Genomic DNA, 25,382 nt, shown 5'->3' with positions numbered 1-25,382 from the left:
TCGCGCGCGACTGTGTTTTTTCCGTTGTTGTCTGCTTAAGCACCTGGAATGCTGTTCCAGCAGGCTAATCGACTGGGCATTATGGGTAATAAATGACGGGTTTCCGTTAATGGCTCACCAGAGTGGTGCTGATGACCTCGGAAACTGGCTCCTTCCCAAACCTCAGACCCACAAATGCCTTTCTTCTCCAAACCATTAACCCTCTATTTTTGTACTTCATGGAACATGCGTCCCTTAGCTCTCCACTGAAAGGGGCTAGTGATCATAAAAAATGATCTATTTATGAATCATGGATGGCTGTTTTTAGTGCGTCTGCTCCCTGATGACATTCTTGGCAATACAGACATGAGTATGAATATAAGCTTCTTATTGTATGTGCATGAACTTGGTCTGTTGTCATGCATTGTATAGAACCTTCTTGAAAACAGCAATGGGTTCTCGGTACTCGCTGACCAAATCGAAGTTCACAGTAAGTAATTCATGTGTGGCGTTCGCGCATGAGCAGCTCATGAATGGTTAACAGGCTGTAATGTATTATTAGTTTGGAGTATTTTAGGACCTGTGAATTATTAACTGCCTCCCACATGGACCTGGAAGAGACACTTCACTCATTCTGACATTTAAAGCACACATCTGAAGAGCTTCTCATACATTAGCATATTTAATTCATTAACGACCCGTATGAAAGTAAAAATAGATCATGTCTAATAGTGCACCACGTTTAATTTAACTCCACCATCATTTAAACTTGGCATTTACACAGCAATTTCTCATTAGTTTTTACAGTCTTCAGTAAGTCACATGGCATGCACTCTCTCATGTACTTCTAAAGTTAAATAGTTGATAGTGGAGTTGGAATTAAATGAGGAATATGAGGTCAAAGTGCAGATCTTCAGCTTTAATTCATTTATATTTAAAGTGGGGGAGTGGTTTAGGAATTAATGCTGTTTTCATTCATACTCCCTGCCTTTTTAAAGTTTGGAGCCCATAGACATTACTGGGTTTCACATGATTTGAAATATAAATACCAGATTAAAGCTGAGACTTATTCATTATTTCATTACACTCCAGGGTGTGGCTGTAGCTACAATTACAAAACCTGTTGACTTCCGTGTATTGATGGGGAGAGTGTGCAGAGCCATGATAACCTGTTAAGAATCAGAAAGCTCAGCCCTGATCAGTTAAGGCAGTCAATGGCATGGCCTCTTCCAAATATATATTTTTCCTGTGTGTATGTGGCCAATTACTAGATCTACTGTTAGTTGGGAATGATCATGCTGCTTCCAACATTAACCTCTTTAAACCAGCACTGTAACAGGCCCTGAAATAGAACCCTGTGGCACTCCACAAAATCTAGTAAACTTAACTGCTATAGAGTAGTTTTAGCTTTAGGATTAACAGCTAAAACATTAAATTGGAGTTAAGGGGTTAATCAGTTTTCTAACAAGTATACACAATATGGACAAAAGTATTGGGACACCTGCTCATTTATTGTTTCTTCCACAATCAAGGGTATTAAAAAGGGTGCATCTTGCTTTTGTTGGAACAACTGCCTCTACTATCCAGGGAGGGCTTTCTACTAGATTTTGGAGCATTGCAGTAAGGATTTGATTAAAATCGGTGGCAAGAGCATTACGAGGGCAGGGTGTTGGATAATCACCACCCCACTTTATCCCCAACTCCTCCATAAAGTATTGGATGGAGCACCATCGTTCCAGAGAACACAGTTTCACTGCCTGCTCCACAGCTCAATGCTGGAGGTGATTTGGCCTATTCTTTTCTGTGAAGTGTGTGTGTGAGAATCCTGTAGCATGTTCCTTAAAGACAGTAATGTCACCATAGTGTGTATCCAGCTTTATGATCAGACATTGCTTTATTTATTTATTTTCGTTCATGTGACAATTTCTACCTCTTTCTCTGCCTCCTCCTCTTAAATTAAAGAAGTGTATCAGATTTAGAAAAGTAAAGTAAAATAAAACACTTATGATAAACCAACAAAATATCATGTGCATTCATTTTAAATATTGAGAGGCAGTAAATAGCACTGATGAATCTGAAGCTGTTCATGCACACACACTTTTTTCAAAACAAAAGGAGTTTTGCCTAAAATAAAAAAAATACATGGACTAAAATTTCAGCAATAGTCCTTTTTCTACAAAATATAAACTTTTATACACATGAAAAGTTTACAGAAGTATCATTTGGGGAAAATGGTAAGGCTGATATTGTGGAATCACATTTAGCTGTTTTTGTTTGTGCCTCTCTATCAAAACATGCCAGCGACTGTGACCGAAAGGTATCCCTATTAACGTTTTAGGGCATGCTGCATCGTAAAGTGGAATTTGAGCACAGTGCTCTCATAATTTCTGGTGACCAGCATAGCTCACAACACTGAAAAGTGGACCAGAATGCATTACAAGACTTCCGATATTGTCCCATGTAGTTCGTTAATGGGAGGCTTATGTTTCTGAGCAACATAACGGTCAAAGATTATTCCATGAACAGCTCAATGCTTTTACTGATTCAGAATTCAGTGCGTGTATATGTGCAGAGCTTTATGCAAGGCTAAGCCACTCTCATGCCTGTTTATGCGATCAGTACTGTACATGTGGATGATGAGGAAGTACATATTTGCGCTGCTTAGTAAATCGAATAGTCTTTCCCTATATAGTGTAATACTAATGAGGGAGTAAGGATACATTTCAGTCACAGCTAATGTTTTCTTGTAGCTGTATTAAAACACCAGTTATCTTTCACACAGTGTGAACACTTCACCTCAGCACCAATAGAAAACCACATCTTTCAGTTGTTCTTTATGTTATTTTAACATATGTTTCCCATTTTCGTACTAAAGCAACCAGATGTATATGAAAGCACACAAAGTGTGTCAAACACCCATCAGTCCTTCACAGACCGAATAGTCAGAAATCTTGCCTGGCCTCAGTTAGTTAACCTTGGGCCCGAAACATACTTCACACAAGAATGGAAGGCAGACGGTCGAGCTAAACAGTCTGGGTTTCGCGTTTAAAAATGTGCCATGATGCATGTCATAGCGCTACACAAGCGTGAGCTGCTTTCTGAGCGCTAACGCTAGAGACGCTACAGCAGCAACCATGTTGTCTTACGTCTGCATACTTTTTCCAAAGCAGTCAACCAGTGAACAGTCATGGCGGACCAGTTATGATATTGATTAGTCTTCTGTTGCCCCCCCCACCCCCAAGTGCGTCTTTTAACTGCCACAGTAACGCAAAAACGTATACAGAGTTTGTACAGCAGAACATTGGCATTTGGCTTTGCATACTTGTGTTGAGTATGTTTGTGGCCTTAGTTTTTGCGAAGGAGTACTTCGCAGGTTAACTATTATCACTGGCCCAAATAAATCTAATGCACAAATAACAGTATACTAATTAGCAGTCTAAGTAATAGCGATTATGCTTTATTCTTCTATTCGAATCTGAATTGAAATGCAGGCACAGTCTCTCTGTCTGTAACTTAAGGCAGTCGTGAACTGTTGTGAGCTGGTATTTTCCCAGGGAAACAGTTTAAGATATTCGAGGCATCCGACGTGAACCCACTCTTCCATTTTGAAGAGTGTCAGAGTGTGTTTCAAATAGGTCAGTTATTTTCTCCTCGCAGTTGAAAAAGCTAGAGAAGCAGGACATGCTGGGGTCACTCTAGGCTTTTTCTGGCATTCATGGCAAATGTCAACAGTCAGATGCACACTTCAACGCTCCCGGTGATATTTTAAATTCACAATGCATCCAGAAGTCTCTGGAAGTCTAGACATCCACCACTAATAAATAAACAGATCACGAACCGCTTCACTTCATTGAGACAGCAGTGAAATTAACTTCATGTACAGATAATTCAAGAACATGCTCTAAAACGAAGCGTGCAAGACGGGTTCTTTGATGCAAGGCTACAGAAGAACCATTACTGTTTTTCTAAGAACCTTCAAACCCAAAGGTTCTTTAGGGGACTGAAAGTGGTTCTTCTCAGCTCTTTTTGGCAGCTTCGTTTTAGGAGTGCAGAAAAATGCAGCACAGATCTGTTTACATCACATAGAGAATAAGGCTCTTCTTCTGATTGTGCTACTTAAGAGCACCCCAGTGGGATATAATTGATCACATTCTAAGTAGGAAAGGCATCAGGGCTTTTTTCTTCCCCAGGGTTACATGATTTAGTAGCCCTTTGGTCATCTGCATGGTCACATGGTGGTTAAGTGCACAGCAGTGCCATGTGAACAGTGGTCTGAAAAGACTTCATACACATAGGAGCAGGAAGGTGTTTTTCCTGCCAGTCTGGTAGTACTGTTGTTCAAAAGCAGAGAATATTGAGAATTGTTATAAACTGGAAAATCAAGTGTAAAGAAGTAGTGTGGACCGTTTTAGAATATATAATAAAATGTATGTAGTTCACATAGTAACAGTCCAGTGTAAGTACTGAAAATACACTCCATGCAAGGTTCTTGGCAAAATATACCCATCTTCTAATAAATTCATACATTTTATTCATAAACGACTGCCAAATGGTCTGTTGAGTGAGCACATTGTCCCCCTGTAAACAAATAGGCCATTTCAGCTTCAAAGCGTTGTTCTTTTCAGCCATTTAAAAACCTTGCTGAACATTCATATCATGAAAAATAGAATTTTGGCTAAGTTCAGTGTTCAGATGATGAGCACTATATCATTTATGTTCACGTTCACGTCCAGTGGTCTGTTCTCATTCGTAATCCTCCCCTGCAGTGGCCGCCTCCAAGGCAGCGAGCGCTTCAGCCACCATAGAGTCTGTGACACTTACGCAGTCCCCAGTTTCTTTCTCGCTCGCACTCTCTCTCCTTAAAAGCGAGGAGTCTTTCTCTACTCTGTCCTCCACCACAAGCTTGGTGTCAGCTGATGAGATGCTGGTGCTGCTAGTGTGAATGTCCACTGAGATCACACTCTCCTCATCAGCAGTGTCCCCGACGTAGTCTGGAGTTCCAGCTGTCTTCCGTCTCCGCCCATTATTGTCTTCATCCTCTTCGTCCTGACTGCACAAGTATCCGTCCGATCCATCGTTTCCATCTGTCATTCCTCCATTCCCTAAGCCAGAGTCTCGGAACCTTTCCGTCCGCTTCCCAGGTTCCGTTCCCAGCATCGGGATGCTGTATATCGGCGGAGCACTGGCGACAACAGCCGAAGAAGTTCTAATGGGTGCTCCTTCTCCCTCAGGCTGCAGAATATAGAGGCTAGAGTCGCCTCCTGTTGCCTGAGGCAGGTTGGATCTGGCTTGGTTGTTAGCATGGAGTCGGTTTATGTGGTTGTTGTCGATGTCAAGTTTGGTGGGGCTGGTGTTGCTTGTGAAGCCCAGGTTGTGGAAACCCTGTTTCTTGTGGTTGACCTCATCAGGTAGTCTGTGACATTGGTAAGGAGGTACTAAGGAGTTGCTGGACGGATCCTGCTTGTGTCCGTGACCGTCTACAGGGACCGAGGGGTCATAGATGTAACTGCAAGAGAATCAGGGAGATGAAGATTTAGCAAGACAATGGAGAACAGCTGATTAAGATGAAGCTTGTTGATGAAATGATGCTTTCAGACAGGTGTGTAAAAGGTATGTAAAACAAGAATTTTATTTAACAGCAACAGCAATTATGTAAATTTCGGAGCTCAGTGATTCATCCCACTCATAATTCTGCAGGGAAGTATGCAGCGCTTTCTTACTTCTCAAATGTTCGTATCATTTTTTTCTATTCAGAATTATATTTTTTAAATATACCTATAAATATACCTAAATATAAAATTGACTAGGGGAACTATTTCCCCTATAGTTGTAAAGCACAAACAATATACATACACACCCACACCCACACACACACAATGATAATTAGAACATTTTTTAAAAGTCTCCACACTCTGCCTGAAGGCTTCCAGGAGAAATCTAAGCTGTGTAAAATGAAAATTTCAAAATGAAAAGGGATATCCCCATCAACTGTTTTCCTCCCCCCGGACTAGATCCAAGTACCTTTCGAGTCAGTAACCCCAGTAAAATCACTGTATTTATTTTTTAGCTCATTAACTTGTCACATTTACAGCGGGGCTATAAGCTAACTCTAAGCTAAAGTTCCTCTTCCCTAAACTTTCCATTCCCCCTTAAATAATGCAGCAGTTACATGCTGCTGCTGAAATGTACACAATGTATCTGTGGCACTATTTAAGGTGGAATGCAGCATTTATTAGAACTTTTATTTTGGCTGTTGACTGGTAACTTCGCTGCACTTAAATAAAGTGCATAAAATCAATAAAAAATATTGAAAACGAGCTTTATTGAAGGTAACCCTAGTCCTATGGAACAGGAGGGAAGTTGGCACAATGCTGTCTGTAAAAATGCTATAGACTGATGGCACAATGCTATGAAAAGCACAAGAACCAGAGATTCTGTGTTAAATTGTCATGTTTCACTCTAAAACAGTTCCACACAGCAGACACCGTTGTATTGCTACTGAGAAGTTCCTCACTGTGGCAGGCGGCAGCTGAGAAGGCGTCTAGAGAGGATGCCAGAGGATGCCAGAGGGTGCTCTGTTACAACAAAACTAAGGATTAGAAGTGGATCATGCTTTAAAAGCTGATACCCAATCCATTTAAAAATGCCTGGTTCGGATTGAGACATCCCCAGCCATTTTTGTTTATCTGTTCAAATGTGATCTGGAGTTTTTCCAAGCAAAACACACTCGCTTATTACCAAGATGAATGGTTTTAAATAATGTCCTTAGATGCTATTTGCCCTATACTATATACACATACACAGTGCGAGAAGGAAAAAGAAAGGTAGAGACTGACCATTGTTACTGCAAACAAAAAGCTGGTCGTTTGCCTCTTTTACAAGTTGTTATGCCAAGCCAGTAGATTTGACTGCACTCTGAATTTGCATTAGGCAGGTTTGCATTACGCATTTTCTGACGCACCAAAGCCTTGTGCAATGAGATCTACGAGTCACTGAATGTGTTGGTCTTTAGTATTTGCTCATGTCGTAGTGCCTGTGTTCAGTGTGGTCTACAGTTCAGAAGCTTCACATATTTTATTTTGTTTTTCAGCTAATAAGGAATATGCAACAGCCCACATGCCTGACCAGCACAGTGAACCACCTGTTAGCAAGCAGTCCAGGGCATGAGGTCTAAGACATGAGAGAAAAACGGTGCAGGATTCCCAGTAGAGGGGCGCGTGTCTGTGTGTGCATTGCAGCAGGGGGGCGGGTATATTTATGGATGGCTGTCAGACGTTTCCTGCAGAGCTCCTTATGCCCTTCACACCCTCCACCAACTGCAAGCCCACACGACCACCCAAGGGAAGAGAGACTGCAAGAGGGAGACGGGTAAAGAGAGCGAGCGAGCGAGAGAAAGTACCACCCAGAGCTAGACACAGCAGGCCTCAGCTGGAGGGCAAAGACACCTAACTTGGCCTCTGCCAATTTGTTGTTAATATAATCGTCCATGCCTGTTTGTTTCCTTATGGATCAGTATTTCAAATGCCTTTATGTTGTTTTATATGATTCTGAAGCCATATTCTGTTCAGTGGGCTTTAAAGTTAGTTACTTCATTAGTTTCAGCTTGTTGCCAACAGTTTGGCACTATGCAACTGTATGCCTCAATTATCACACACTCGTCTAAATCTGCAGCGAGTTGTTAAGTCATTTTGAATGGACTTGTTTAGACTGTTTTTTTTATGACATGTTTTCATATGTATAAAAGAAGACAAACATATCCTACACAGCTCAGGACAGTAGTAAGTATTATGAAGCCTGGATTTGGTTTGTATTTTTGACCATTTCTATAGATTATGGTGTTTTACACAATCTATTTGAGATTATATAACAGCTAGACATTCTTTAAATCATTGATTCTTAATGATTTAAACATGCCGTTTCCATGATAGTACGTTTGTATAAGCTTCCATTACTTGTTAGCTACATTACCCCTTTAGCTCCAGTGCAGGACTAAAGAAGCAAACCTCAACTCAACTGATGGAGTGCATAACATTAAAGGAGGATATAATTTGTGTAATTTGATTTGCTTAATAATTGCTTTAATGAAAGTTTTTTGCAGTATCCCTTAAAATAAATATAAGAGCTATATTTAAGCCGTTTAGGAGTGTTGAGTTCATCGAGCAGGTGCGAAAAGAAAGCCTCTTAAAGGTCAGTAATGTTGGCAAAGTGGAATTTTCCAGTTTACCCAGATGACAGGCACATTCATAGGAAGTGTGTGTTCTAGCCTGCTGTGACATCTCTTGCATTACCTATGTTTGCCATGCTTAAAGGGGCCCTGCACCTTTTCTACCATGTAATTGTGTTGAGGTTTCCAGTGGCTGAAAGCTAGGCCTATCACTGCTAATGGGTTCAAGCTCCCTAAAAAAAAAAAAAAAAAAAAAAAGCATGTTATGCGGCCATGGATACTTCTTTTGTGTACGTGTTCGCTATCCCACCACCGAAACCCTCTTTCACTGCTGCTGTGTCAAGAGGACTCTTGGAAGTAGACAGTCGCTCCAGTGGCCAGCACGCAAGAGCTCACTTCCAAGCCACCTCGGCAGGCCCAGGAAGCATCCAAGCTGATATGTAGAGTAGGTCGGAGACCAGTCGGCAAGACCTGGGTCGTGATATAGAGTCAATCTGGCAGTGAGCTTGGAAAACATCCAAGCTTAATGTAGAGGCCTGTGAGACCTCTAAGCAAGTGGAGCCACTCCTACGCCTCATAGCTGCGATATAGAAACATTGAGGTGGGAAAATTGTACCATGGTTACTTGCCAATCATTTTTCAAAATAAACGTGCAAAAAAAAACAACCCAAAAGCAAGCAAGCAAAATTAAACTCATGTAAAGTGGCAGCCAGTATTTACAATGGAAACTCGTTCCACACCATCAAAACTAGGAGTAGATGATTTACCTATGGTTACTGTATACAGTACACAAGGGTATACCCTGCAGATTAGAGATTAGAACTGTTGTGGACTATCTTGCATACATCCAGCATTCCAGCCATAAAGCCATTAATGAGTTCTCTGGATAAAATATTGGTTCAGTTCATGGAAAGAAAACTATTTCATACAGTCTTGCATGATGAAGGGGAATGAGTAAAATATTAAAGTGGATAACGTTTTACTCTGGTTGTGTGTTTGTGTGGGTGTATGTGTGTGCGTGTGTGTGTGGTGGCTCACATGTTGGTGTGGTATTTGCACATGAGCCAATCCTCTGAGCCAGCTCAAGCTAAGTCTAGATATTTGACACTGTGAGTAATTAGGTGGCAGTTTCAGTGTGTACTTGCGTGTATCCACTGCATTATATATAGTTTCCACTGTGCTTCATAAACTACATGGCGGCAGAGCCAGACACTTTAGAGACACTAACCCTGGCACTACAGTAAAGCACTTTTCAAGCTAGATTAGACAGACCTTCATGAAACATCATAGCCCAGATGTTTGTCACAGTTATGTAACAAGCATGAGGGCTAACTAAAAACACAGATCTGTCTATTAACAGGTTTTATTATTGCATGACCATAAAGACATTTCAAACAGCAATGGGGGGCTCCTAAATTGGTGGAACTCGCCAAGTGTTGGGCCTTGTGAGTTCAGTTCCTGGTGATGCGACAGCCAATTGGCCTCTCCCTCACTGGGTAGGATGACTCTCTCCATCGGTTCAGATGCTGCCCGTGCTGATATGGTCGTTAGAGTTCTTCTCCAACCGTGTTTGGCTGGTTTACTCCTACTGAGGACGTGGCACATTGCGTGGCACGCCATTGCTCAATATTCATAACTCTTGCGGCCCCGTCCCTGGCGACCGCCTCTTACTACTTTTTGATGACCTATAAAAAACATTATTTTATCATTTTACTATTATTTCATTACTTTTATTTACTTATTTTCTATTGTCAAGCTTAGACCAATTCTTGTGTGACATGTCGGCTGTATGAATGACTGCAGCGCTGTATGCAGCTACCATGCGGAGTGGCAACAATGTTTCAATTTTCAAGTGGTGCGTGCGATGCCCGTGCTCGGTGCAATTACATCACTTTGGCCACGCACCTTATGGTACATACATGTCTGCAGGTGTATGAACCCGACTTTAGGCAGAAATGCTAGCCTTCACCCTCCCAGTGCTGGTAGCAGTATGTTGAAGCAGACCAATATAGTGGGTGGGAACTGGCAAATGCCAAATTTGGGAGTAAATTGGGAAAAATACAAATAAATAAGTAAATAAATAAACAGGAAAGTGTTTCACAAAGCAAGGATTTCTCTGTTTAGCCAGATAACTTAAGCATGTTTCTACTGGGAGAGTGGCCAAATCATAAATCACATTCCATGATAATAAAACATATGCAATGCCGGACAAAATACATTTAAAACTATAACTTCAAGCAGACAAGAGTAGAAACATCTCAACACGTGCCACACTGAAATTAATGCCAAAAAACACACATAAACATTGCAGATTACATTATTTTCTCTCTAATTAGTTTGATTACTCACCTAAATTCCAGTTTAAGGTGTAGATAAAAGCCTAAGTCGTAACTCATAGCTCAGAAGTCTTTTATAACATTAGAGAAGTATAAATCATAAGAGAAGTATGAAAAACATCAGAGAGCTACTGTTGTTTAACAATGGAAGTCTGAGCTTTTGAGTACTACAGATGTCTGAGCTTCACTACTAATTCATCAAATCTCCACAGAGTTTGTGACAACCCACATGAATACATTCTTTAAAATGTTCTTTTTCAGCAAAAAGTCTGCTGGCTTTGAACCATGACAACAGGTGTTATGACCAACGTTGGTTACTGACTCTATTATAATGTTATGAACGCATTTAAGACCTCAATGCAACTAGACCTTAAACAACAATCTTGTATCAAATGTCTTTTAAATATAGACAGACAAGGTAAAAAGAGGATTTTGAGGGCTATTTGTCAGGAGTTTTTGTTTTTTGATACAAAATATCAGCCAAAATGTTACTGCAAAATCAATACAAATAAATCAATAAATAAATAAAAAGCAAAAAGACCCCAGAATTTTTTGAAACATTTTTTTTTTGTGTATCCCCACATACCAACACTTATTTTCTCCTCCACTCAACTTCTCAGACAGGGCCTGACATTTCTAAGCAGGTCAGAGAGAGGGTTTGTCACTTGCCTGAAGTGACAATCAGTGATTCTGTTTGTTGCGTCTTACCTTTTTATCATCCTACAGCATCTGCACCCCATCTGGACAGCTGGATAGTGAAGCTGAGAAGAGACAGAAGAGGGTGTCAGTTGTACACAGGCGTCTTCCCCAACATATATTCAATAAATAACCAGCCAACAGGCTAATAAGGTATGGCAAACACGCGGGATACACAACTACACCTTCACCATCGTGCAAAAACCTCCTGTCTCCTGTTTTTTTTTTTGTTTTTTTTTTATATATATAAATACGTTTTTTTTATATATATTTCTATAGGTCCATTCATCATGAAGGTTTGACACAATGTTGAACTCTATATTATATGATATATTACCAAAGTAAGACTAAGACGAGAACAGTGTTTGTGTTCTGGTAGGGGCATCAGTTGGCTGGATAATTTAGTGCTCATTGGAGCTGAACCTGATCTCAGTGACTTGCTGTTTACTAAGTAAGCCAAGACTTCCCTTCAGCCTTACCGCAGCTGAAGAAAGACTGACCACCATTGCGTCAGTGCGAAAGCGGGCAAGATGGGAGCATTGTGTCAATAACACAATCCACACGGCTCCAAGCTAGAAATCAAGAAGACAGCCTCCACCTAATACGTCTAACCTTTCTATAACGTTATTTTCAGGCTTGGAGAAAAGGCTTGGACGGAAGAAGGTATGTCATTGCATTGATTTGACGTATGGCTCTGACATATCAAACTGTCAGGTAGCGGTCACGGCTGGAATCTCTCGGGAGGGGAGATACAAACACGTGTCTGTGACATTCCAGATAGCTTCCCACTGCGTCCGGCCCAATAAGCAGTGCTATCAATACGGGGTTATTGAGTGAGGATCGGTGCAGATGCGCTGACCTTTCCTCTACCTGCAGGCTTTGCCATTTCTTCTGCTCTTTATGGCCAAATGACTGGTAAATAATTGATGGGGGAGTCTGGAATAGTGTCTCTCTAATAGAGCAAGGACACACTGCTCTTTCTCGCCCTTCTTTCCGATGAACACACACCGAGAGAGAGAGGTTCTTCAAGGGTTCTTAAGTAAAGACTATGGTTCTACTAAAAAAAAAAAAAAAAACACCTGAATGCTTAAATGGTTCTTTGTTGTTTAATAGAAAACAAAACAAAATAACAACAAAAAATAAATAAATAAAATAATTGTTCATCTAGTGCCACTGGTGTTGGACTAGAGTATTAAAAATACTTTATCCTGCTTCTGCTGGAGTAACTGTCTCTACTGTCCAGGGAAGGCTTTCTACTAGATTTTACAACATTGCTGTGAGGAGTTGATTAGTGTTTAGCGAGGTCAGAATGTTAGATGATCACCACCCCAGATCTTCCCAAAAGTATTGGATGGACCACCAGCATTTCAGAGAACACAATTGCACTGCTCCACAGCTCAATGCTGGGGAACTTTTTACCCCTCTAGCCCATGCCTGGCATAAGACATGGTGCCAAAAGGTTCCTGTTTATCTGCCCCAGAGAGTCCTGTTCTATTGGCAATGCATCTCTTTAAAAAACTAGACAAGATGTGTCAGGGATGAATGCAACTTAAAGTAGCTGAATGCACTCATTAAAAGGGGCGTCCACAAACATTCTTGGATATACTAAGTGCATTATTAATACCATGATCTGTTTAGTACACTAAGAAGTAGGTTTTTCAACGGTTCTTTAGTATAAACAATGGTTCTACATAATCCTGAATGCACAAATTGTGGTTTTCCCATTTTTGGGATAATAAAGTACTTTGAATTTGAAAGTGTGAATATAAAGTATATACAAAATAAGCAACCAAAGCCAAGTCAAAATGAACACCTTACCCCGAATTTCCCAGGTTGCTCAAAAACTTCAACAGAAAGGTGAAAGGAACTACTGAAAGAAACTAGATGAAAATCTCACTTCTGGAGTGTGGACCTCAAGTCACTTGTTTGGCTATAGTATGGGCTGGGCATCACTGAAAGATTCTGCAGCAGCTGGGCACTTCCTCATCTGCTACCAGGCGCATGGTGCATTACACAGCCCATTAAACTGCACTAGAAATTCAGCACGTCCATTCTATACAATCCTGGCGTGCCTTTCAAAAGCTTTTGAAGGAGTCTTTGAGAATCACAAACCAAGCAGAATGCTCTCAGTTTTTTGTCGAAAAGAGGGTAAAGAGAACAAAGATGAGATCTTGGGAGGCATTAAGCAAAATGTCTGCTTACAATGGTGCAGGCTAAGCAACAAGGAAATGGAACAGCATCATGTCCCTCTTCCTTTGAAATTCTATACATAAAACGACTCTGCTGTGCTACAAGGATGACTGACATTTGCAGGTATGATTTCATGACATGGTGCTGTTGTTGCATTATAATATGGATACACCCCCCCCCCCACCCCCTTGTGCCAAAGGCACATTTTTGGCCTTTACATCATAATGTCTACAGAGAACATGGTTAACAATAGAGGGACAGATAGAAAACTGGTTATACTACCCTAAGCACTGGATCATAACTGTGGAAAAAAGAAAACTAATATAATAATACTAACATAACTTACAGAACTGCACTGGACCTCCATAGTACACTGCTTGTCTGCTCTTTTTTCATGTAATCTTGGTCTATAATGAAATGATTACCCTTAGAAGTTAGAGGTGTTACTAATCACGAAAGGTAGAATAGCCCAAACCTATACCCACATATTTTGTGACACAATGATTAAAGTACAAGCAAGGGTACTTTTCCAAAATCAATTGAAGTTGCAGGTAAAAAAAAGGCATTAGTTCCCAATAGAAATGGAGCAGAACTTCGTGCATTCAGCCTCTTTTGCATAGAGGCTTCTGTTTTTGATGCACATTTGGCCTACAATTAAAAGAAAAAGCTTAAAATGTACAGGTGTTACATTTACCAAGACATATGCAGTCACAAGCACAACAGAATAAAATAAAAAAAAAAACAAGAAATGTAAATGTTACACTAATATGTAAGAAGTAGATTTGTTTTAGAGTAGACGTAAACCCATCTGATACTCGGGGTCTGATTCTTTGCGTTAATAACTATTCTACCTCACTGGACTGCATAATTTGCACACTACCCCTAATTATTTATTTATTATTCTTTGTTTATTATTCCTTGTCTGTATTGTGTTGTACTGTCTGTCTGCACTTGTACTGTGTTACACTTGTGTTCTGTATGCACTGTGTCCATGTTGCACCATGGTCCTGGAGGAACGTTGTTTCGTTTTACTGTACTCTGTATGTAGTTGAAATGACAATAAAAACCCACTTGACTTCACTTGACTGTAATTTGATTTTTGCATTTCTCTCATTCTGTTATGTTGGTAACAGCCTCTGTACTGCTTTGTGACTGGTCACACCTCTAACTTCTGAGAGCACATTAAAAAAGAACAGAGCCTACTAGACTTCTGTTTCTATGCTAATGCTAATGCTAGATACAGTAAAAAGCTCAGTTCTAGCTCTATAGTTAATTTAGCACTTCAGTTATTTTGACCTTTTCTAACTCAAATTTGTTGTTTTTTAATAGTACCTTTTCTTGAATCATCAATTAGCAGCCAAATACTTTTACTTTATACTTGAGTATGGATTATGGCTCCTCTACCCACCTCTAATTAGAATCCTCTTTGGTGAAATATTATTAAAAAAATATTATATTAGGCTTTAATCATGACCCAGTGGAAACTGACAGACACAACACAATCTGTCTTTTAGAAAAGCTTCAGGTATCATCGGATTGCGTCATTTTCTCCCCTTCTATAACCAGAGGATTGAGACAGATTAGGAGATTACATATAAAAAGATCAAGGATTTCACACCAAGGCCCCTGTGGAAATTGAAATGCTCCATCTTGGAAAAAGGCAAGAGGTGAAAGAGAGAAATTGCTCAAGATTGCCAGCTCAGAGTGTGGTAGATTGAAATTTGGAGCCCATAGCATTGCCAGTCATTTCTCCATTGGAATTAATGGGTAGAGGGAATTTCTCATCTCAGCACAAGGCATGGCCCCCAGCTCTGTGTTTTCGATGGCTTACAGAAAGAGACGAATGCTTCATTTCCTTCTGCTGAATGAAAGGGGGCTTTACCTTAAGCCTTATTTTCTTTCTGGGGAATTTCAATCTCTTACACACATGCACATGTGATATGGATAAGCATGCATGCTTACAAATGTAATAGGACTTATAACGCCTTTGCAGCTCGGACAGTTGTGTGTTAGGGCGTGTGGCCACCTGTAACTTTACAGAGACTTTACAGTTTGCCTGCTGATGCAATTACACAGCAAAGGACCTTTTAACATGCCCTTAAAAATAAAAAGCTCCTAAATGTTTTCTGGCTTGGATCGATGGTTCTCAGAAAACCTGTTCATTGGTATAGAACATAATGTGAAAGTTGTTTTGTATTATTTTAAGGTTCATCATGCTCACACATTTCATTTAGAATGTTTTTTAACCCCTTAAACACTGGTGGCCCGAAAGTGTTATTACAAACTTCTATTACCAAAGGATAGCCCCACCAGTTTGTACAGAAGTCTCTGTAGTTACTAATTAATACACCTTGGTGTGAAATAAGCCTTTCTTCATTAAGAGGTTAAAGAACTAGCAACTGAAATGCCTGCAGTTAGTGGCTAGTATAGCATTGTGGATAACAACATTACCCTCTACCCAGCCTGGTGTTCAGTTCCCCCAGGGCAAGCACACCGCTCCATACAACTAAGAATGCTTTGGTAACATTTCTAACACACTGTTCGTCTGCCCCCGTAACATGATTACATTGTCAGTTCTTCTGGACAAGAGGAAATGCCACAGATATGCCTGAAATGTCCTTTAGGGTTTAGTTATACTTAAATCAGTCCTCAGGTCCCCACAGACAATCCATATTTTGGCTTAGTTCCTATGTACTAGAAGCTAGGCTAGAGCAGGAAATTGGACTGTTTTGGGGCCCTGAGGCCTGGTTTGAACACCACTGCATAAGGAAACCAATAGTGGTTCTTTTGTGGTAGGACTTCAAAGAACCATTTCTGGCACCTTCACACTAGCACACTTTGGCACTAATGAAGGCCAGAAATCCTTTGTTTTTGTTGAGAGCAGATAAAAAGAAACTTGGACTGTTTGGTAATTAATTTGCTGTTGAATGTGGAAGATGTGCTGTGACTGCGTAGTGTAGTCTCTGAAACACCTGCCGGAATCTTTTCCTCATGCCAGTTATTTGCTGATGCATGTAAACAGCTCCCTATGTGCCCTCCGGCAGAACAGCTTAGTTCCATGTTGATTCAGTGGAAGTTGTTTGTGTAAAGTCATGTCGAATTCCTGTCAGATGTTTCATTAAGGTTGTCATCAAAGTATTAAAGCTGATCAAATATTTCTTTTTTTATTAAGATTTTAATAGCCCAAACTAACAGAAGTACGCTGGGTGTGATTTCCACTGATTCTTTCTCTGAGATGAGAGTAAAGTGCTTCAGAGTGCTGTTGGAGGTTCAGTCTTTTGTTTACTATCACGAACGACCAGTGGTCCTACAGTTCTTCTGAGTGTTTACATGTAAAGTTGACCTGTATGGACTACTCCACCATGAATGGCTTTAAGAAAATACATTTCTACAAACCTATTTGAAAGGTCTGTTCTCAGGCATCACGCAATGCACACTATATGTCTAAATGTTTGCAAACACAGCTACTTTAAGTAGCATAGAATAGGACTCTCTGGAGCAGATGACCTGGATCCTTTTGGCATGCCTAATGCCAGGCGTGGGCTAAAGGGGTATAAAGCCCCCCAACACTGAGCTGTGGAGCAGTGGAACTGTGATCTCTGGAATGACAGTGTTCCATTCAAAACGTTTGAATGAAGAATTTGACATTTTGATCAAAAAAATTCCCAATGCCAGGTGTTACATGTTGCTAATCAGAAGTGCAGATATATGCTGTAAAAAAGTAGGCTAACAGCACAGGGATTAGGAGTGTTAAAGGGGCCCCAGTATGTCAAACTGTATTTTCCTTGGCATTGCTGAGTTCCATACATGGTCTTGACATACTTCTCCAGCAGACTACTAATGGGAATGTGGTTGCTAAACTAGCCAGGCCTCGTGCCCAAGGCTTTTTCTGGGCCAGTGTCCGCAGAAGGGGAGCTCAAACTCTGCATATTACAAGTGAAAGCCTGGGGACCAAATAGGAATTCATGCTAAGCTAAAATCGAATGCTATCTTATTCTAGCCTTTACCATCTCTTGCTCTCGAAAAGATGCAGAAAAGCAAGGGAATGCAGCATTATTAACTTATTCCATTCCTTTCTCTTCTATAGAAATAAAGCCAAAATTATCCGCCAAGTGGTCAAATTTGCAACCACAGTCTGCACAATAGAGACCAGAGGCGAATCCAGACTTGCCTACTCATTTGATAGACCCATCCCCTTCTAGCGGACCAAGCATGTCTCAGACCACGTATATTGAGCTTTCAGCACAGAATCAAGGCAGACTTGTTCCCCTGGAAACCCAGTTTGACCAGTAAGTGTAATGTTTTAACAGCAAAAGTGTAGGTCATTTACATTCCTCTACAGCTCAGCTAATCCATGTACTGAACAGAAAGGGAACTTTAAAGGTCCAGCAGACAACCGGCCTCTTCCAACCAAGGCCGTAAATCACTTTATTCATAAGTGTAACTCACAAATATGTCCAAATGTTTGTGGACACCCCTTCTAATGAATACCTTTAGCTATTTTAAGTTGCATAGAATAGGACTCTGTGGAGCAGATAAACAGGATCCTTTTGACATGCCTAAAGCCAGGAGAGAACCAGCCTCTTCCAACCAAGGCTGTCAATCACTTAATTCGTAAGTGTAACTCCGACTTTTTACGATACGCCAATAACATTGAAAAAATTGATTTCTCTGGAAAAATAAAAAATGTATCAATACAAGCACAGAGAAAACTAACTGATGGAATTAGACACTGGAGATGGAAAGACTTAAAGTTTAGAGGAGAAAAGGAGATGATGGTCATTTTTGTCACTGAAACATTTGGGGGCGGGTGGAGCTACGACCAAACAGCCAGCAGAAGCACTATACCAGTGGTTGCTTCACTTTTGAGAGATGTTGCGCTGTCCATATTGTCTATAGTCATTTCTGAAGACGTGAACCAGCCTATAAAAGCAGAGCTTTTTCAGGAGTTTTTGAAACCTTCAGTAAAGAAGAAGTAGCATGTTTAATTCTGAGATCAAATAACAGGGTTGTAAATAGGCTTGTAAACAACATCTGAAAATGTTTCACCCCAACCAAAGACACATACTCACTTTTTATACACCAAATAACTAATTAAATACTCAATACTCATAATAAATACTCATTCTTTGGTGTGTAACAAGTGTGTATCTGTGTGTGAGTACATACTACACATTTCTATTCAGTTAATTAGATTCAGCATGTTCAGATGTTTTTACTCCAACTTTACATTAACATATTTTCGGTTTGTAAAGTCAAACAATCTCCCGTGTTCATTTTATTGAGTGCCTATGAGTGAACTCAAAAATACCATACCTCTGAAACAGTTTTTTAGGAGTGACCTAAATTGAGTGTTAAACTGTAGACTGATAAAATCTGTTTCAGGGTTAAGAGTGCCTTTCAAAAATGTTCACATGCTGTTCAGGGACATCCGATTCATCTAAAAGGTGAGCAAACTGGTCTGACATGTCTCTCTTTTCAAGTCTCTTGCTGTCTGTTACCTTTTCTTCTACCACCCCCTCATCCCATCTCCACTCAGTCTACTCTCTCTCATGCGCATCTTTTTTCACTTTCTCCGTTCCCTGTATATATGATCCTTATCCTGTATTCCGTATTGGTTAAGAACTGAGAGATGGTGTGTAAGTCATGGCCATTTATTGACCTGTTCAAGCTTTATGCAGTACACTGGTGTACAAGACAGGTAGGGTAAGTAAGTGTGTTGCCCAGGAGCCTGTTGCTAGGGCCTTGTTTCATGACGACCGAGCCATACAAAAAAGGCCCTCTGGAGAGGGTCCACATCACTTAATTGGCTGCTAAACACACAAAACAAAAGACGTTCATCAGCAATGCTTCCTGTATGCATCAGCTCAGTTGATACACAAAAGGGATTGCTGTCCTAACCACCAAACTGAAGGCTATTGTGGTGTAACCTGGGCTGTGTGAGTCACAACATAGTGCATAATACTATACTGTGTATTATTCTAATTATGTTGAGGCATTGTGTTTTGGCCAACCAATGGACAAACATGGGTCTTACCACATGCAAGGTTTTCATGTCCAAGAGAGAAATGCTTCTCGCTGGCTTAGGGTCGAATTATGGCCTACTGAAATGCATATAGACTAAATCTGTGCTCATTAGCACAAATGTTCAGGCCCTTGGTACATAATTACTTCAAAGGCTTTTGTGTCATAATACACTATCTGGACAAAAGTATTAGGACACATGCTCATTTACTGTTTCTTCTCAAATTAGCCTCTACTGTATAGAAAATGCTTTATACTAGATTTTGGAGCACTGCTGCGAGGACTTGACAGTGACAAAAGCATTAGTGATGTCAGGATGTTTGGTGATTACGACCCCAGCTCATCCTTAACTCATCTCAAAAGTATTGGATGGTGCACCATGCTTCATTAAAGCGAACTCAGTTCCACTGCTCCACAGCTCAATGCTGCTCTGATCCACACTTGGCATTAGGCATGTCTGCACATCTGTGTCAGCAATAGGTGCAATGTGAAGTAGTTGAGTTCACTCATTAGAAGGGGTGTCCACAAACATTTGGACATACAGTATACATTCACCAGCATCTTTTAATTAGAGGGGATATTAAGAAGCAAATCTGGACCAAATGATATATGCCTAAAGCAATGATTAACACTGGGCAGATGTTTAGATGTTGTAACAAGTATTTGAACATGACCCTGGATATGATTATGCACTTATTGTACTCCAGAAAAGCAGAATGTTTGAGGCTCAGTACGGGGGCTACTGCTCTAACATATATATACTTTATTCCAATGAACCAGGTGGATTTAGTCCCAATTTTCATAGTCAGCCCTATAACTTAACTCCAGTTTGCATTGTCATCCATGTTATTACTAAATAATAAGCCAAAGATTGTAAGTCTGGAAATGTGGACATCTCATTTATAAACATGGCTCTTTAAAGAACCACACAGCAGGGAATTCGAAGTGATTCTCCTATCACATCCCTCCATTTTTTTGGCACCTATATGTATACAAGTGTTCCCTCAGCTCCCAGTCTGCTTTGCTGATTTGCATGGTTATGAGATAGCAGGTGACATAGCAGTCATGTCTAAAAACCCGACTACATACAAGTCATCCACGTCCAAGGTTAAACATGACAGTTTCTGAACAAGCTGTACATAATCAGTAGGCATTACTCCAACTTCCTTAATTGATCTTTGCCTTAGGATTTCATTATGACGCTACCGGGAGAACGTTAGAGCAGCTGTGTCAAAGGAGGAACTGATCTGCAGTGGCAGGAAAGTGTGAGAATGGGAAGGTTATAAAGTGGATGTTATGAACAGGCTTACGTCATGTGGAGAGGGTGCCGTAAGCTGGGACATCGTTGTATTTAGCTAACCCCCTGTGGGGAGAAGATTTATTCATGCCTTAAATAAATAAATAAACAAATAAGGAAAACCTCTTATGCAAAAAGCTACCAACCGTACAGTTTTCCACACATCCCCAAGTTGTTGTTTTTTATAGGAAGTTCTTTTTCCTGGAAGTCATGTAAATTGTGTTTATCATCCTATTACAGTATGTAAAGGCTTCATACAAACACAGAAATTACACAGTCACCTCTACAAGAACAGGAATGGCAAGGCCAATTCTTATGTTTTTTGCTATACACTGAAGGTGTTGGGTTTTAGATCAAAAAATGAAGATGAGGTGGTAGATCAGAATTTCATTTCCTGATATTTACTTCTAGATGTGTTAAATGACTTTTAGAACATGGCACCTCATGGCATGGTTTTAACGCACCTATTTTTCAAGTGAGCAAAATGGATGCAAAGGTGATGGAATGGAAATTTGTGGAGAAAGAAAGGTTTTACCTATGATTTAAAACATATGAGCTCATCAGTGGAGGAGGTAGTGTCTTGGCTTGGGCTTGCATGGCAGCATCTGGAATGCGGTCTCTTATCCTTATTGGTCGTTTAACGGATTATGGTAGCAGCAGAATGAATTCAGAGGTCTACAGAAACATTCTGTCTGACAATTTATAAATGCATCAAATTTACACAGTGCCAACACAGCAAGAGAGTTTGTCAAGTATGCGGCCAAGTTTAAGCCAGCTGTGCATAAATATCACCTCTATAAGAGGAGACTGAAAAGAGAAACCTCCCCAGATCCCCATGATATAAAAGGTGCCATACTGTAAGTTGTCTAAAACATCTTAAAATAATTTTTCAGACTTAGGTGATTTAAAACTTTCAAGACTACAGAAGACTGTACCTTTAGTGCTGGGTGATATACCGCCTATACAAGTTACAAAAGTAGAAGCTGAAGCTTTATCATATGAAATTCAGTTCAGTAACAGTAGCTGGGGAGTCTAAGGGCATTTTGGCTGATGTCCTTTGTCTGAGAGCTGAGACATGACAGTGTTTTTCTTGAGTCCTGAAGCCATTTTGTCTGATGTTTGAAAGCTGATGCTGTGGTCGGAGGATGTCCTAAAAGGTGCAATATAACACAGGTGTTTTTTCTACAGGCAAGATACAGTATCTGCCTCCTGTAACAGCATACAGTGCATCATACCTGCTACCCCCAAGTATTTTCAACCAGCACAGCTATGATCATATATGGGAAAACTAGTAACTTAATAATAATAACAACTGTCACCAGGCACAGGCCCATCCCTTACAAAAAAAAAAGTTATATAATTATATAATTCCCTGTCTGTAAAATATTCCAGTTGTCCGGTCTATAGTTTTCTATAATAATCATTAATATTCCGGTAAACTCCAGTAACTGTAAAAGTAGCATCAGAACTTGCAGAGTGGTACACAAGCTTTGATGCATTTGCAAAATATGTTGATTTTAAACCACCCAGCACATGACTGTGATGCAAATGTCCTCTTCCATGAACAGTATATGGTCTGCTGGGCTCTTCACAGCTCCCTAAAGACCACACCTTAGTATCTACAACACTGTTAACACAGACTCCTACAGTAAACATGCAGGCAAACTGCATTTACCTGCTCAAACCCCCACACAAACAGCAAACACCAGCCGAATGCAGCTAACAGGCCCATACACAGCTTTTCATCATAACCTTTTAAAATAGGAGCTCAATCACTGAAAGAGGCTCTGAATAAGAAAAGGCCATCTGATCAGTGTATTCCTAGGCTATACTTCATCACTACTTTGGCACTAGTCTACCCTTTATTTTATATGTATATATAAAGCAGACTAATAAAACCTACATATAAGGACCTGCCCATCTGGGTTGTGTAAGACAATATGTTAGGAAAAATAACCAAAAATATAGTTTTTTTTTTTTTTATCAGAGATTTTTAAAAATAATATTTTAAGAAATAATAAACTTATATTTTTATGATCCACATGAAGTACCCCGAACTGTTCACTAAACGATCATTACCCCAGACTGGGTTCTTACCTAAACACAGACTCAGTAAGCCTATAGCAACCCAATCAAGCCATCTGCTGCACCTTAAGGTGAGTCGAGCACGGACATTTGTTCAACGCACTGTAAGAAAATAAACAAAACTGGCCAGATGAAATAAAGGGAACAGGAAAATGGCTCTAAAATCTAGCTCGCTACACCTGCGCCAGGCTAATGTGGTGAGCCCTTAGTGAGAAACACGTGAGCACCTTCAGAAAAGACATAGCTAGCTCGTCGGCGCTGCGGTGAGATACAGCAAACAGGCAACAGGTGAGAAGGGCTCGGCCACTGTTTCCCTCCCTCCCTCCCTCCCTCTCTCCCCTCACACGCTCGTACAGTCGGGGGGAGACTCCAAAGTTGAGCTAAAACGCTGAAGTTGCAGACCCCTCAAGCAGTTACCTGTTAGAGTGATGAAGGTGTGGCAAGCGTGCGCCAGAGGTGCTGTGTTTTCACGGATAACGCCAAGCGTTCATTTACTTCTCTTCTCACGGTTAGTTTCCTGAGGTAAACAAAACCAAAGAGACACGAAGAAGTCCAAGGACTTCTCCTGGAAGTAAGGAGCATCGCAGTCTCACACACGGCCAGTTCTGCCGCTCTGATTTCGCTCGCTGTGTTTGCTCCTCGGGTCGCTCCCTTGGAGGAGGGAAGGTCCCGGGTGACTCCGGACTCCCATGTCTCCTCGACACGTCTATTTGAATTTCAGATGTGAGTGCTATCCAAAACCAAGGGCCCTGAACGGCGTTACTTTCTTTTCACACCTCTTTACAGACAAGCCCCGCCCCGTGGGGTGCCCCGCCCACTAAGCGTTCGTGAGTGTCGTCTACTAGCCAATCCAAGCGCAGGTGGAGGCATACTAGTAGCCAATCCCAGCACAGGTAGGCGGCGTTCGTCGGAATACGGGTGGGGAGAAAACTTGCGCCCTTGAGCGGAAAAGTTTCACACGGCACGTTAGCGACGGTCAGGTCACCCAGGTTCAGAAGGAGTGTTTGCAGACGAGGCCACAGCGTTATTTAACTAGAGAGACTCAGAGGCGAGCCCAACATGTAGCCTAGACACGTGTAGACCAGCCTCGTATTCACTGCCTATTCATAATACCACACATACATTGGTGTGTCCAAAAGTTTGTAGACACCTGTGTTTTTTCTTTTTTGCCTCTGGAACCAGGGCATCCTCCCTCGTTTGCTGTAGGGACAGCCTCTACTCTTCTGGGAATGCTTTACATGAGATCATGGAACATTGCGGTGTGGATTCGGTTGCAGTCTGCCTCAATAACAGACCCGCTACAGTGTTATTTTTCTAGAGATTCTAAGGAACCAGACTCTTGAGAGCTGAGCCTACAAGATGAACCTAAGCATGTGTAGGCCAGGCTCATATTCAGCACCTGTTCATAATGCCTTGCATACAGTACATATACATATCTAAAAGTTTGTGGACACCTTCTCATCACAACATTTCTTCTGAAATCAAGGGTATTAATAGTAGGTTTGTCTCATTATGCTGCAGCAACAGCCTCTACTGTTCTGGGAAGGCTCACACTAGCTGTTGGAACATTGCAGTGTGGATTTGATTGCATTGATTGTATCATCAAAAGCAGATACTGATGTGAGATGATTAGTTCTATATCTCCAATGCCGCTCCCGCTTGGCCCAGAAAGATTAGATGGAGCTTGAAGACTTAAGATAACGCAGTTCCGCTGCTCTGCAGCCCTGTGCTGGGGAGCTTCACACCCTGCTAGCCAAGAATGGTGACCACGAATGTCACAAATGTTTAAATCATAAAGTCTTCATGTCCATATATACATGTTTTATTTCACCTCAGACTTTATACTGACTTCACCCAGCGTTTCTTCTGTGCCATGAAAGGAGGAACATACATCCTGAAAGTTTGCCTGCCATGTTTTTCTTGTGCTTTGACCTTCAGGACTCTACAACAGTGACAGATTAATGCATGTGCTTCCCTGGGGGAGAGAATATTCAATTATTCTAAGTAGTCAGTTCAATTATTCTGAGTATTCAGTTGTCTGCACAGCTCTGCTTATAGCACAGTACCTAATGCTGCACTAGCTCAGGGACAGCAAAATGTAAGCAGACATAATAAGTGGTCTGGGTTTCTGGAAAACTAGAAGATTATTAAGAATGGGGGGGGGGTGCTAGTAATTAAAAGATAACTTTCTCTGGGGCACAGAAAGTTTGTGTTTAAAAAAGTATGCAGTGTCATTAAATGTAATCCAGTCAGTGAGACTATTTGAGGTCTTGCTTTCGTGGAACATAACATGCTGTACGCATGCTATATGGGCCTATATGATACACCAATCAGTGAAGTGGAAAAACATTGATTATCTTCATCTACAGTGGCATCTGCCAAGGGGTGGGATATATTTGGCAGCAAGTGAGCAGTAAGTTCTTGAATGTTATGTGTTAAAAGAGAAATAGGCAAGCATAAGAACCTGAGACACTTTGACAAGAGCCAAAACTGTAATGGCTAGACGGCTGGATCAGAGCACCTACTAAACATCAGGCTGGTCTTGTGGGGTTTTTTTCTTGTAGGCAGTGTTCAGCACATACCAAAAATATTCCAAAAAAGAAAAAGAAAA

The 25,382-nt window shown here is 40.8% G+C and overlaps 1 protein-coding gene across 1 annotated transcript; it reads right to left on the bottom strand.

The window, feature by feature from the left end:
* Positions 1 to 1,805: 1,805 nt before the first annotated feature.
* On the bottom strand, positions 1,806 to 23,505 carry LOC140562158 (uncharacterized). Its single transcript, XM_072687586.1, has 3 exons — positions 23,189 to 23,505; positions 11,188 to 11,240; positions 1,806 to 5,485 (listed from the first exon to the last, which is right to left on the bottom strand). The coding sequence occupies exons 2-3, from the start codon at positions 11,217 to 11,219 to the stop codon at positions 4,723 to 4,725; spliced, it is 795 nt and encodes a 264-aa protein (XP_072543687.1). The 5' UTR covers positions 11,220 to 11,240; positions 23,189 to 23,505; the 3' UTR covers positions 1,806 to 4,722.
* Between the last annotated feature and the right edge of the window lie 1,877 nt (positions 23,506 to 25,382).

Source organism: Salminus brasiliensis, chromosome 9 (genome assembly GCF_030463535.1).
Source record: "Salminus brasiliensis chromosome 9, fSalBra1.hap2, whole genome shotgun sequence".
Lineage (NCBI taxonomy): Eukaryota > Metazoa > Chordata > Actinopteri > Characiformes > Bryconidae > Salminus > Salminus brasiliensis.
This window is presented reverse-complemented; position numbering and strand designations above follow the sequence as displayed.

Bases quoted from the DNA above. Each gene is read 5' to 3' on its own strand.
- LOC140562158 (XM_072687586.1), bottom strand. From the start codon at position 11,219: ATGGGGTGCAGATGCTGTAGGATGATAAAAAG. The intron at 5,486-11,187 runs GTAAGACGCAAC...ATTCTCTTGCAG, and splicing joins TGCTGTAGGATGATAAAAAG to TTACATCTATGACCCCTCGG.